Source organism: Camelus bactrianus, chromosome 3 (genome assembly GCF_048773025.1).
Source record: "Camelus bactrianus isolate YW-2024 breed Bactrian camel chromosome 3, ASM4877302v1, whole genome shotgun sequence".
Taxonomy (NCBI): Eukaryota; Metazoa; Chordata; class Mammalia; order Artiodactyla; family Camelidae; genus Camelus; species Camelus bactrianus.
Genome location: NC_133541.1, coordinates 112,638,473 through 112,653,704, shown reverse-complemented (window position 1 = coordinate 112,653,704; position 15,232 = coordinate 112,638,473). Strand labels below are relative to the sequence as shown.

Here is a 15,232-nt window from a genome sequence, read left to right as displayed (position 1 = left end):
GCTGCTGGAATGCACTGGCAGGAGTGGCAGCCCTCTACAGAGTGAGATCTCACATGGTCAAGGCAAGGCTCGAAAGACAAAATGGTAGAGTTCAAACAGGAAGATGCCTTTCAGTCCTAAAGAATACCTGCTTCGGTGCATTAATTTCTACACTGAGCCCCAGAAGGAAAAGGTGATGGAGTTCATGGAGTTCATGAGTTCCCCGACACTCACGCTAGGGCTTTCCGCACTGCCCCACCATGTGTCACACTGGTTAATACACGAAGCGCCTGAGTCAGCCTGCTTGGATTTTAATCTCTGCTCATGCCACTTTTTAGCTGTTTGATCCCAAATCAAGTTATTGAGTTTCCTTCCACCCCTGTGAAACTCGTATCATAATAATACCCATCTGCATAAGGATTAAGTCAGATAGTACTTATAAATTGCAAGGGTACAAGATGAGATTTCAATAAATGACGATGATGACAATGATGTGATGACGGCAAACATTAACGTAAAGCAACTACAACGTGCTAGGCTCTGTTGTAAGCACTTTCCATGCATCAAATCACTTCATTCACTCTGCACAACAGTCCTATAAATAGGTAGCTACTATTACTCCAGGATATTGCAGTGCAAAAAGGTTGAGGAATTTGCCAAGTAAGTAGCAGAACTCAGATGAGTATCTGTGTCCAGACTCTGGGCCTTCAACCACTGCACTGTGGTGCGGAGCCCCCCATGGCTTTCTGTTGCCGACATGCATTAGCTCACTGAGTCTTCACACCAGCGTCTGACAGAGAGAGCATCATTAAGTTTAAATGAAATGTTGACATAAACATAACAAGGGGCTAGAACAAAAGGTGGAGGCAGTAAAGGGAGAGGTTCACCAGCTGTAGTGCAGAGACCCCTGGGTTAAAGAATGAACATTCAGAACTACAAGGAACTACCCTAGGCAGAAAAGGTCAGTAGGCATCTTGGATGGGAGGGAAATTTGTGATTGGATGACAGAGTGGGTAACAAAGATGATCAACCATTTTGGCAGCTTCAGAGTTTTGTTGAAAAGCCAGATCATCATAGCTGTTAGTGGGAAGAAGTATGGTGTGGTGGAAATGGGTGGACTTTGAAGTCAAGCATCTGACCCTTTATTTACTAGCTGTGTGTCTTTTAACAAGTCACTCAACTTCTCTGGGCCTTGGGTTTTATTTTACCAAAGTGGAAAAAAAAATAATACTTAATTTGTAGGGTTGTTTGGCAAATTAAATGGGAGTTTGTTTTTCTTTTTTTAAACTGCCAAGCTCAGTGACTAGTGCAGAACAGACAATACTAGTTCCCTGGCCCTGCACAGTATGTGATAAACTAAGACGGCTTAACCTACAGCTTTTGACAGCATAGGTAAACACTCCTCCATGTAGGGGAAAATAATGGAGAGAAGTGTAAGCTTGCTGTCCTGCCTACTAATGAGTGCCAGAATATTCTGCTAAAAGCAGAGAAGAGAAAAATAATTTTTCTTCTGATTTATAGCCGGGACAAAGACAACTTGGTTGGATGTTTGTCCAGACTGTTATAATGGAAGGGCTCTTTCAGCATACACCCTTGGGGACGGCACTGAATACAAATCTGACAACAAAGCAAAATTCTGGATATCCCATCTTGGATAAATTGCCAAGTCCTCAGGAATGCCTTCAGATGACATCATTCTCCTGGTTTGTTATGACTCAGAGGGCTTGATTATAGTGTGAGCTTTTCCAGGTTCCAAATTATTCAACATTCCAGGTTTGCAAAAATAATCACTCTTTCCTATTGACAACAGTTTTAAATCCTCGCATAAAGGGCTTCACTGTCATCTCACTGATTTCTTGCTCTCTTTCCTCTTTGACTCCACACTCTCCAATGTAACATTGGTTCATACCTCACTCTTTTCCAAAATCTCCAATGTTGGTAAATTATTATTTGTGGAATAGAATTATAATTCTAAAAGGATATGTATTGTACTATGATTGATGGAGAATATGCTTTTAACACCCAGGGAAAGACCAATTTTCTGGCACTTCAGCTCTATTTGCTCAAATGCGTTACTATTATAAAGCACCAATTACGGCTAATAATGGTATTCTTCTTACCTCAGTAAGTACTTGGTTTGGTAAAGCTTTAAGAACTCTCAACTTTGGCAATCAATTTAGTTAACTACAGGAAATGGCCTATTTTGTATAGATTATTACCTTAATGTCATATTGCTCCCCAAGCTCGTGTACACTCAGAGTCAATTGCCACTCAGCAGACATTTGTGCAGCAGACCTCTCTTTATTAAGCCTGCCAGATAAAGCACACACTGGAAGCCATATGTGAGTAATATCAGACTTATCAAGGTTTGAGGTCATATTCTGCTCCACACTCACCCTCAAATCTTTCAGGTTCTAGAAATTAATTTCATGCCCAACTAGGTAAAAAAAAAAAAAAAATTAACCCCATACAGGGTATTAGGGGGGATACATGAGTCCCAGCTAAGTCCCAGTAGGAAGGTAACAAATTCTATCTTTTTTTTTTTTTCCCTTTGGCCCCACCATTGAACCATCTCAGCAGCCAGAAACTGGGAGTGTTCCAGACTGTCTTTCAATCCCTCAGCTCTGCTATCCATGCGGTACTTGAGCTGTGTCAATTCCATCTTTCAAATGTCTTTTGAATCTTTAGTCTCCATTCTACTGCCCTAGCTTTGGTCTTCTCCTGTTTTACATCACAATACAGGAGTTTTTCTACTTTAAAGTTTTTGAAATACAAAAAAAAAAAACACAACAGAACATGTATATCAACCCATGACAACGATGGTCCCTTGGACTTAAGATCAAAATTCAGGACACCTTTTTGAGCCTTCGGCTCTGAGAAACTCTCCATCTTAGTGCATCCTCGCCTGATCGGGTATCTAGACTCCAAATCTGATCACATCATTCTCTCTCCTGCTTAGCTCTCCCCTGAATTTTGCTTGTCTATAAAGAAAGGAGGTCCAAGTTCAAAAAGTGTTTACTGATTCGGATTCAGAGGTAGAAGCTAATGTGCTCCAACATTCGAGAACATATTATCTGGGACCCCTACAATCTCATGGAAATGGACCTGTATCATCTTTTAGGCTTATCACCACAAACAGAAGCTCAGTTTCCTAGTGTTAGCTGCAAATGTTAAAAAGTGAGCCATTCTGATGCACTGTTTCTCACCTTGGTTTACAGAGTCCTCCCAAGTCAAGGACCAATAGCTCCTCCCATGAGTGATGGATGAAGGCCCACAGAGAAGAGATGCCCTTGCTATTCTCAAAGTTCCCTCTGCCTGGGAAGCACACGTAGAAACTGTCTGGCATGACAAGTACAATAATAAATACAGAAATGGAGTTCCAGGAGCATAGAGGAGGGGTTTTACTGGGCAGGGAAGATGGAGCCAAGCAGCCCAAGCAGAAGAAGCGGCCTGAGAAAAGGCAAGAGGATACGTCTACACACAGGGTGTCAGAAGCAGCAAATTCCCACTATCTTATTTTGGATTTTCACATCTGACTGCTAATGGTATTATGGTCAAATTTCCTTATAAATGACAGTTGTTTTTGTTACCAGTCTAGTTACTTACCTCTGACGTCACAAGAAGAAAGTATTTTCAGGGCAGCAGATCACTGACCGCTATGCCTTCACTAATAAGTGCCATTATTTACATGGCTATGATCTCTTGAAAAGCTCTAGGGAAAAACCTCAGAATAACTCCGGAAATCACTTTGCCAGGATGCTCTTTTCATATGAACTTCAACAAGCAAATGTTCAATCTGTGTAGTGGCCCAAGATACCAACAGCGAGACCTTCCTCAAAGAAGCATCAACCCAAATCCCGAAACAATGATACACGGCGACGCTCCTCTCATTTCCATCCTACACAGGCAGTGGCACAGAGAAATACCCTCCTGAAAGTCAAGGAGACTCTCAACTAACCATGCAAAGTCTTAGATAAGCTCCAAGGATGAATTTTGCTCCAATGGTATCAACCCTCTTCCTCACAAACCTTTCTTCATCACAACTAAAATTTGGGAAAAACGTACTGCTTTGAATTTATCCCACGTCTCTCTCTGCATTTATTTACTCAAAGTGCTTAAACTGCAGGATACAGAAACACGGTTATCAAAATGGAGGGAAACCATATGCGACGGGTCGTACAGGAGGTAAATGTCTCAGAGTCGGATTAGCAGCCTCAGAAGAACTGAGATCTGAAAGAAGTCAATCCCCTCAAGTGACCTGAACAGCAATGTTTTTTTCAACAAAACACCAAATTGCAGGTTATTTGGGCTCTTGCTACCCTCATTTTCCACACTCCCTCTTCTTGCCCCCTGCTTTCCCTTCCCCCAAGGAGAGTGAAAGCAAGCCGTGTGGTTTGACTTACAATTGTGAAGTTCATGACTTTGAGAATCCAGATGGTCATGGCCAGGTTCACCAGGATTAAAATCATCAGGAGAAGGACAAAGAAGTAGAGGCATCTTTTCCGCCAGCCGTAAATCCCCACTTTGTAAACCTGTGGCCCCTCAGAGCTGGGCATGGCGCTGCGGTGGTGTGTGTACTGTTCCTGAGGCATCTGAAATAGATGGGGCGAGAGAGGAGCACGTTAAACTGCTGAGAGAGAGAGAGAGAGAAAGGAAGAATGGGGGGAAAAATCAACTGATGAAGAGATACAGCCGACTGCTGTCAGTATGTTTCCATCCTCCTGACAATTCTGAAAATCTATTTCCTCTGGACAAAAGTGGCCCCTTGGATGCTTGATTTGCTCTCTCGTTCTATGCAGACATCCCTCATGACGCACTGAGACAGCAACATACATCCCATGGGAGGAGAGGGGCCCTTAGGGGATCATTGCCCAAGTGATTCTTAGAATTCCAACATTTCTCTGAGGAAGGCACTCAAAGTCCTGAGGGTCACATTTAGAATTCACCTGAGAAAATAAATTAACCTCAGCAGTTCATCATGGTATTGTACTAACACTATTTAGGCAACTGAGGTAGGGGGTAAAATGATCTCAAATACAATCATTCTGTGAGCAAAAATCAGGGCAATTTTTGCTCTTCCATCCATTCCAGAGTTCAAAGTGGTACTGATGGTCACAAAGACTAAGCCTCACTGGATGCAGGGATCTTCATAAAGTGACAGCCTGTGCTTAAATGCCTCCCTTGACAGAGATCTCACTATCCTTTCAAGTAGCCCTTGTAAGTTCGACAATTCTAATTGTTACCAACTCTACTCGTTTAATAAACATAAAAGAGCCTCAAAGGGAAGTAAGGTGTGAACATGCCTGCCAAGAGCTTGCAGGCTAATGGGAGGGATGAACTAGTTAAACAGCGATTACAGCAGAGTAAGATAAATTAGAAAAAAATATTTGCCAATATTAAGTGATATGCCAGTCCCCTTTAAAGTAAGGAAGCTTTCCCCAACCCCTGCTGTTGACAGGAATTATCTTTATACTAGCACTGCTAATGAGGTGCCGACACAGATCTAAATAAATGTGTCACTTCCATGAAATTCTCCAACCAAAACAAATTTTGCAATTAAATACAAACAAAGCCACCAATGCATATCAATCAAAATGGGAAACAAATGACTACTGGAAAGAATGATGCTTTGCAAAACTTAACAGGATACAGTGATACCGAGGGCTTTTGCACAGCATCCCTAACTCTGCTGTGAACCATGTGACAACATGGCCCCGACTGCTTTTCTCCACTCGAGTTACTGCCCAGCCTTTATTTTGGGACTTTTACTTCAGTTGGCCCTCATGTAGGCGTACTGCATTCTTTAGGAATAAGGCCTGTCTCTGTTTATTTTCATCTTTCAGTCAACAGCAATTACATCAGTGATAATGCTGCGCCAAAGGGACCACAGTGACAGACAAAAATGTAGGTCCTAAAATCATACCCGTGGTTATTAGGTCATCTTCCAGATGGTTCAGAATATAATTATCTCATGGTTTTTATATAATCATTAAAATATACACGTAAGATCTAAGCATTCTCCAGAGAATTCATGGCCTTTAGGCATCAGTGGAATTCCTTTTGAAAAACCATGTGAGTTCTTACTTAAGGCCAACTGAAATGCTCAGTTAAAACCTATCTAAAAGCTACCTTATTCTCAACACTATCTTAGCGCCAAAATCAGGCCTTACGACGAGTATGGGTTTAAATATGTGTGTGTGGAATGACTAAGCGAAAAAGTGACTGCGTGAATGATGAGCAAATGAATGATTTCCCATCTACGATGAAATGTACTGCCATCTGGGGGTTTAGAAAAATCCAAGACAAACCCCAGGGGGAAGTTCTTGTTTGTATCCTTGCAAATTTCCACTGCAGGCTCAGAGCACCAGGTTCCCAACCAAGCAGTGCACTCCACACGATGAAAGGGTCTCAGTCGTCTGATGCAGCTCCTTCCAACTCCGTGGATCAGGGCTGTGTTGTTACAACACGGGAACACAACAATGTCATCTCTCGCTGGCTTCTCACACAGCAAGATCAATGACAAGAGGGCAAAAAAAGGTCTTACAAGTCTGAAGGAGAGTAGGCCTTTATTTTCCATGAAATCATATTCTGTAAATCAAAGAAACCATTACAAAATCTTAGAATCCTATTTGCATGGTCCTTTGATTCTAATCAACTAACTTTATGAGTCTGCTGATTTAACATAATCTGAGTCCATACTGGATCTTGTTCCTTTGTCTCTAAGCCTGTGCTCTGTTTCCTGGGCTTAGTCGTGCTAGTTCTGCACCTTTTGTAAAAGAATGTTGCTTATAATCTGAACTATACAGGACAGCCCGTTCTCAAGGCTCTGACCTTTAAGAGTATATAACACTTGCCTGTTGATATAAAGATAAAAAAAAGTTGCAGAAGAGAAAATAACATTTGTCTTGTTGGAGGTTTGCAGGGACACCATGACCTGACCCACGTGGACAGCTGCAAGACAAAGGCTTCTGACACCAAGAAGTTTGCAACAAGCAACCACACCCCATCCCCTTATTAGTACAAAAGGAGCCTGAATTCTGACTTGGGGGAGATGGTTCTCCAGGACGTTAGTCGGCCACCTTCTTGGTCTGCCGGTTTTCTGAATAAAGTCATTATTCTTTGCCCCAACACCTCATCTCCTGATTTACTGGCCTGTTGTGTGGTGAGCAGGAGTTTGGACTCAGTAACATTAAGACCAGAGAAGGTGACCTACTTGGGGATGACAGCGGGGCTTGTGGCAGAGCAAGGGCAAGACTAGTGGTCTCTGACCCCTGTGGTGTGAGGAACAGCGAGAAATTCTTGACACACAAGTGTTCAGAAGCTAGAGTTGCTGCCACCACCCCAGGTGCCTTTTCTCTGACATCTGCCCCAACCAAGGGGGGGGGGGGAGCCTGACATAACTCAGCTATAAAACGGAAATGACATGTTCAATAAATATTTATGAAGCTGTGGATATGAATATCACACATGATTTTTTTTCCCCACAGATTGTTAGAACTTGACCAAACACAGTGATTATCTCCACAAGGGGTTCGCCATTCTGATGCACAACAGAGCTACCTGGAGAGCTTTTAAAAGCATCTACACTCAGGGCAACTAAATAATCATCTCAAGGTAGGACCCAGGCATCAGAATTTTTAAAAGCTCCCCCAGGTAATCCTAAAGCATAGATCTAAATCCTAAGCTGTTGCAAACCACTGATCTAGAACAATGTCTCTCAACAATGACTATGCAGCAGAATCCAAAAGAAAAATTCTTTGGGGCAGCATGTAGCTCAGTGATAGAGTGCGTGCTTAGCATGCACAGCATGCAGGAGGTCCTGGGTTCAATCCCCAGTACCTCCTCTAAAAATAAATAAGCCTAATTACCACCCCCCCCAAAAAAAAACACAAAAGAAAAATTATTTTCCTTACATTTTTTGGGGGGTGGGTAATTAGGTTTGTTTGTTTATTTTAATGGAGGTACTGGGGATTGAACCCAGGATCTCACACATGTTAGGCATGCACTCTACCACTGAGCTATACCCTCTCCCCACCCAAAAAGAACTCTTAACATATATAAAATAAAATTCTGAGCTCTCCAATGGAACTGGAATCATCACAAAGCTCCCCAGTCATTCCAAGCATTTGGGACAACTTACCAAAAAAGAATGGCCTTCATGTTTCTACCCCATAATACAATCGTTTCGAGATAAAAATCTTGAAATGAATTCTAGCACATATAAAACAGCAAAACAGCAGAGCTCCTCTGCTTAAAGAGGGTTTGGCCACCCTTGAGGCACCTCTGCAGAACCTCTGGACTCCTGGAAACCACTGACTTTGCCTCCCCCAGCCCACGTTTACTGATCAGCCAAGGAGCCGAAAGCCAGGAAGGGGAAGTAGGGACCTTCCAAGTCACATAGGGAATCGGAACCTGAGCAGGGATCAGAATGCGGGTCCTCTGATATACGGTGTCGTGGCCTATTCTGTACGTCGTGAAGGCTCTTGTATCCCCCTGTGCCCCCTGCCTACTTTAGAAGTCACATAAAACAAAACATTCCAGTCTGCAATTCAAGGAAGGAGGGAAGGAAGGGGGAAAGGAGTGAGCTATTTTATAGAAATGATTATACTAGAAAGTGTTGCCAGATCAACAATAACGCAATGGGGACATCTGTTATCAATAATTCTGCTTGGAAAAAGAAAATGTAGATATGCTAGATACATGCATTATTCTAACCAAAAACTGAAACATGCTGAAATAATAACAACAATAAGAGGAAAGACAATCTGCAACCTGTGTTTCTTTTTGGCCCTTCCCAGGTGAAGTTTGCTGTGCAGGGTGAAACTGAACTTTCCTGGTCCTGGACGTGGCCCTGGTAGTATGTTAACAGCGTCATACATTTTTGTAAAATCAACTCAAGTAAGATGTTTTAATTGCAATTAGCTAAGACCCTGTGTTTTCCAACCTCCCTTTAGGCTGGGTAGCTCTGGAGGATTTACAAACATTTTGGAGGTCCAACCAAGAGGAAGCTGAATTGGGGTTCACATAGTTTGGGTACAACGATACATATTTATACGGTTTGCAGACACTTCCCTGTAGAGTTACATTATCACCAGCTCTCCTGGCGCAGGGCTGTCTTCCAGGAAATCTTTCACCCTTGGCACCAACTCACCAAGCATGATGTCATGAACGTACAGGACCCAAGGACACAACACAGTGTTTACATGTCCTATGATGGCCAGCACCAGAAATACGTGATTACTGGGGCTGTTTGAAATTTTTTTAAGTTACCAGTTACATAAGATTCCAAGTGTAGAATTCAATTCTCACTGATACTGAGTCAAAACAGAGATTCTCTCCAGTCAAGAATACACTCAATGCAGCATATAAAATAAATGTTCCACAGTTTTTCTTTTACTGGGGGAATCATGGAAAATAGGATTAATCAGAATTCTTGTGTTCTCAGGTCATGTGCACCGTGTGTCTGCAATCTGCACGTAAAGTTGCATGCTTTTTTTTGCTTCACGACCATCAGTAATTTTTAAAAAACTAAGTATTATTGAAATTGTCATAGGAGACAATTATCCTTCTATTGTCTATACAGAAAATGACAGTGTCAAGTAGCTGTCATATGAAGAGGCCATCAAAGGATATGCAAACAAAACTGTAGGAAAAATATGTCAGTTAATGAAATGATTAACATTATATTTCTGGATTTTATGGTATGTCAGCTTTTAAAACTTTCTCATTCTTAATACATAGTTGTGTCTTTAATTTGAGTATATGTTTCTTATTTTTTAGTTTTTTTTCCCCTTAAAACAGCCCCACAAATTATTTAAGCTTTAGACCTCACAAAACCTAGATATTCCTCTGGTCCCTCCCCTAAAGGCACCACGTGTACACCCAAACCTCAGCGGAACATCACCCCAAGACATCACTGCTTAGCTGAGCTCAATGCAAGGTCCAATCAGTTACGCTGCACTGGGAGTGACTTTCAGACTTTTGAAGGTACAAGAACCATCCTGGGAAATAACAGATACACATTCCGAGTCTTCACACCAAGGAATAATTCTGTAAGTCTGTGGGTACATCCCAGAAATCTGCATTTTTGACAAGCCCCCAAATCGATTCTGAACATAAGAGGGCTTCAGACCATGTTTCAGGAACACGAATTTACGTCCAACACAGAAAAGCATCCTCGGCCCACCATGTGCCTCCACGTCTGTTACTTCTCCCCAGATTACTCATTTCCCCCATATTCTAAATATAAACATGATCATCTCTCACAGTTCACTGCATCCCTACCCTGGACCTTTTGTTTCCATCATCCTCTTCCAGCAATATCCTGACTACTATGCTCTTTGCAGCCTTTGGTGTCTTGGTTTTTAAATGTGCTCAAATCTTTTCGGCATTAAACAAAATCTTCGCTTAACATTTATAATCCCCTCTACATGTTGCCTTATTTTACTCTCATTGATGATCAAGGTTCCCGGTCGTCAATGTCCAAGGTCCTTGGCAAATGTTAGCAATCGCATATTCTCATCTGCCTGCTGAAATGGCCCATTCAAAAATCACTAGCGATGTCCCTGATCAAACTTCAATGCACTCCTCTGAAGGCCCATTTTCCTTGGATCTTCTGAAGCTTTGGGTGTTGCCAATTTCTCCCCATCCCCTGGACAGTTTGTCCCCCTTTGGCCTTCGTGCTCAGGCTCAGGGCTTCTTTCCTATGCGTTTGATCACTGTCTTGTCTTTCCAAACTCTCCTCTCGGTGTCTTCCAAGTTCACGTTATGAGTTAGTGTTCCCTCTCTTCCATCACAGAGACAATATCTAGTGTCACACTTTCATTTTGTACTTTGACGAGAATTAAACTCAACTTACCACTTTCACTCCAGTTTCCATCTCAAAAGGGATCTATCTAAATGTCTTTCATGCACCTACTCCCTGATCAAATAATCACTGATCTTCAGTCAAATTCCATACATGGCGTGAAGGGTCTCAAGATACCACAAGCAAGGAGAATTACCCCTTGCCTTTATGAAGCTCACAGCCTGGGTGGTGGGGGACGATGGAGAGTAAACGTGGAACGTGACAAAATGGACTATGTGAGATCCCCACACTGAAACAGACATGGTGATGTTAAAGGAAGTATCGCCAGGCGGAACAGATTTTATGTGGACTCCTCAAGAGACAAGTCTCTGACAACGCAACATTTACACTGAGACTTGAAGGACAAGAAAAAGACAGCGAAGTTGAGGGCTGGGGCAAACCTGTGTCTCAGGCAGAGGAAGGACAGCAAAGGGAAGGTCCTCAACACAGATAAGGTCTGTGTGACTGGTTGAGATGAGGGAAGCAGAGATGGGCATGAGGTGGGGCTGAGAAGTTGCCTGGAGTCGGATGGTGCTGGGCCTTGGAGATCATAAAAAGTTCATGGTACTTAAAAGTCAGTGAAAACCCATGGCAGAATTTGAAACAAGGGAGTCATAATGTGATTTATAATACTATAGCAGTGCCTTGACCACAATAGGTGCAGAATAAATATTTGGTGTTGGATGTGATTAACAATCTTATTTTCCCTTCCCTCTACCAATTATGCATAAAAATACTCCCCAAAATGGAATAATTTAGCAAAAATGAACCTCAACCAGCATACTATATCCCTAAGAGGCAGCCTTGTGTCTGTAAGGGTGTACCAGGCAGCCGAATTTGAAAAAAATATCTTTCTATCCAAATACACCTTTTCCTTGAGAATCACAAGACAGTAGTATCTTCCATCAGTCTTTGGGGACTTCTTTACATTGTCATACAACATATTTTAGTGATATATGTCATCTCTCTGAACAGATGCCGAAGTCTTCTAAGTATTTGAAACGTCTTTGAATTCTAGTATCACCTAAACAATGAGGGCATGTGCATGCATCTATGTAATTACATGTAATTATACATCTGTATGTATAATTATATATATACGATAGGATACATCATTGGTTCAATAAATGAATAAAAATCAAACCAATGCTAAATAACAAAGCATATCCTCCGGTAATAAGTAAAGAGCTGTAAACTCAGAAGCAAAGGCGTGGAAGCGTACAGAAGCTGCCTGCCTGTCCAAAGGCACACACAACTATACTGATGTTAAGTAGGCTTGACTCCAAAGCATTTCTCTGCTCCTTTCTGAAGCAATTTTCAGTGTTCACCTAGTTACAGACAAACCCAAGTGACTTAAAGATGATCTGTTTTTTCACACAAAACACAATAGGATTATATTTCCCAGGGAACAAATGTAGTGAAACTTTCTGCTGCTTTGTCATTAGATAGGGAGGAAAAACCGATGGTCAAGGCAATGCCATAATGTAAAAATCACCCATAATCATGGCTAATTCAGTAGTTGCCAAATATAATAGATCTGGAGTTTACAAAGAAGGACATTCTGGATAGGCCTTTTGGAAGCATGGTTTTGGCTGTAACCTCATGGTCTCACTCATTCAGATGTTCACACCTGAGATCACGTAGTGAAGAGCCAAACCCACAAAGGGACCAGAAAGACCTCCCAGGCAGGGCCACTGCCTTCCCGCTTTTGCACTTCTGTAAAACGGCTTGCTTCTAAGAAAATGAAACTTACCATTGGTTCCCAAAAGCTCACTCATGATTGGTCAATTTCTAACACCTCATTTGCATATGGCACGAAATTAATCGAAAACTAAAACCCTATAAAAGCCTGTGTAAACCTACAGACGGAGTCCAGAGCTTGGAGTGTTAACTCCTCTGGGCCTGCTGGCGTGATAAACCTGAGTTCTCCAACCCTCCGAGTGTCTCTTGGTCTCTCAATGGGATTCAGGTTGCTGTAACAGTAGCATTACAGAATCAAGGCCTTGACACTAGTTTAATGTGGCAATCTCGAGGACAAGGTCCATCTTTATGACTTGCACTTGTCAAGAACTTCCTCTTAGGCTGTGTGGCCCTGAGTCACTTTCTCCAGTGCACACACCACCAAGACCTCAGAGTCCACTCCCCATGAAAGTTTTACCAATGGCCTCACAAGTGCCCAACATCAGTCATGGGAGCTGTCAGATTTGCACAAATCCTATGCCCGCTGTAAAGTCTTCACAAAGATCCTTGAGCCAAGCCCAGCAAAAAGTGGTACCTGGGCCCTGTAGCTGTGGCTCCTCTAATTAGGGAAGTCACAGTATACGTCCAGCCTAAGGCTCAACTACACTGAGCTTCAAAGTGTTGAATCTCATTACTTGACAAGCCTTGGACATTTTTCCACAGAAACTGGCCATCATACTCAAGGGGTCACACTCACGTTCATTCCCTTTCCTCAATCTGTTAGGTACCAAAGAGTTACTAGAAAATCTTGTGTTTCCCTCCTTCCTACATTTTACCAGTTGACACAGGATGATGGAAGGTCTTGGGGCAGAAACACACACAGCTGGCCTGCATCCCAAGGCTGAACACATATTCTAGAACAGCACTGTCCAAAGCCATCACTTTCTGTCTGCAGTCACTGTTTTTGTTTCGGCTGGGTTCTCCTCCAGGAGAAGAACACATGTTTCATTTCTACTCCCAAAATAAAAGAGTTATTGAGACAACAGTTATACTATTTTCATTATCAGTCTGCGGCGCAAGAATGCATAATGTTTTGAGGGATGATTAAAACACAAATCAGTCAACTTTCTCAAGACACATCGATGCTATCTAGTCTCCTGATGATTTTTCTTTGGGGCCTATAAAATTTTATGAGCTGTGATCCACTTTACTAGGAGGGTAGAGCTGAGGACAAGGAGGCACTGGCAGGCATTCTGTCAGTGTTTGCTAGACTCTTTCCAACCATCAGGCATCACATGTTCCATGGGGGGATTTATGGGAGTGCTAATGCGTGCAATCATCTACAGAGTTAAATACCGTTGGGGAAAGAAACATGGACAAGTACAGACCTGGCGAAGAAGAAAATCTCCATCCCAAACTATTTTTTCAACAGAAAAAAAGCAAAAACAAAAAAGCAACTTTTGACCATCTACTATGTGCCAGGTACCACAGCAGGTCCTAGAGATACACAGGTCTTTAAAAGCACGAGTAGGGGATTTCATCAAGCTGATATTTTAATGGAAGAGATGGACAATAAACAAGTAAATGGACGAAATCACGAGAACTAAATTTAGGTGGGAGGAAGAAAACAATGAGGGTTCCACAATAGACAGCAGAGGGTGACGCACACAGGTCATGGAAGACCATTCTGAACAAGTGACAACTAAGGTGAGACCTTGAGGTGGAACAAATTTCCCATCGGAGACATAGCAAGCATGTGGGCCTTAAAAGCATGCTCCAGTTAAGCAGGATGGGCCAGCAGAGTGAGCACTGAAGGAGCTCAGAGGAAAGGGGGAAGTGAAGGGTCTGGAGAGAGAGGCTGTGGACTAACTATACTCCGCCTTACAAGTGACAGCAAGAGTAAAGGATCAATATGGCTAGATTAATAATGAAATTAACTTATTCAGAGATAAGACAAGTGATACACATCAAATGAGCTGGTGTTTGTTGACGATGCCACAGCTGCATGTGACAATTTCCAGAACATTTAAAAGTCAACATGAACTACATCACTGTTTACAACTGTGACCAGTTTATATAAATAACAGGGAAAACGTTCTTACACAGGTTCATTACAGTTTCTAGAGTTTGTTGTGAATCGGAGTCATTTTGGACTCTCTTGGCATGTAAATGGTTTTCCATTAGCCATGTTAATTGTGAGGTCTCAGATTTAAAACCATCTGCTTTCCAGGATTGTTTTCATTCAGCCACCCGTACAAGGCATTAGTCTTGGACCGCTAATGTTTGGCACAATTTTGACAATCATAACAGACTCCTCACTTTTAGCTTTGACATCATGATCAACAGTTATTTTCCCTTGTAAAATTCATCCGGGGAAGTAAATGCTGATGTATGTGAAATGGGCCAGGAATGCCATGTTCTACTTAAACAAATATTTGGATAAATTTAAAATTAGGTATTACATCTTTTAGTCTTCTAAGAATTGGAATACATAAGTTCTGAACAATCCTTACTGAAAAAATTAGACAACTGCGTGTTTTTAAAAGAGCCATAGAACATACAGTTAAGGAAGTCTCTTTTTCATTCACAAGCCCACCCTTTCCATAGAGGCAATTATTCCAGCTTTTTTCTTATCCTTATAGAAATAGTCAATATATTTACAGGCTTAACTGGATACATACATTCAAGTCATACATACACGCATATTTAAGTTTTTCTTTCTTACAC

General features: G+C 41.9%; 1 protein-coding gene across 4 annotated transcripts in view; it reads right to left on the bottom strand.

The window, feature by feature from the left end:
- SGCD (sarcoglycan delta) overlaps positions 1 to 15,232 on the bottom strand; it is a 543,119-nt gene that overhangs the window by 335,395 nt on the left and 192,492 nt on the right. For 3 of the 4 annotated variants that reach the window (XM_010970037.3, XM_010970036.3, XM_010970035.3), the window contains one exon: positions 4,383 to 4,571. In XM_010970037.3, the coding sequence (XP_010968339.1) occupies positions 4,383 to 4,571 (189 nt within the window). Of the gene's footprint in view, positions 1 to 4,382; positions 4,572 to 6,287; positions 6,568 to 15,232 lie in introns of all 4 variants that reach the window. The other variant, XM_045506731.2, reaches the window with a different exon arrangement.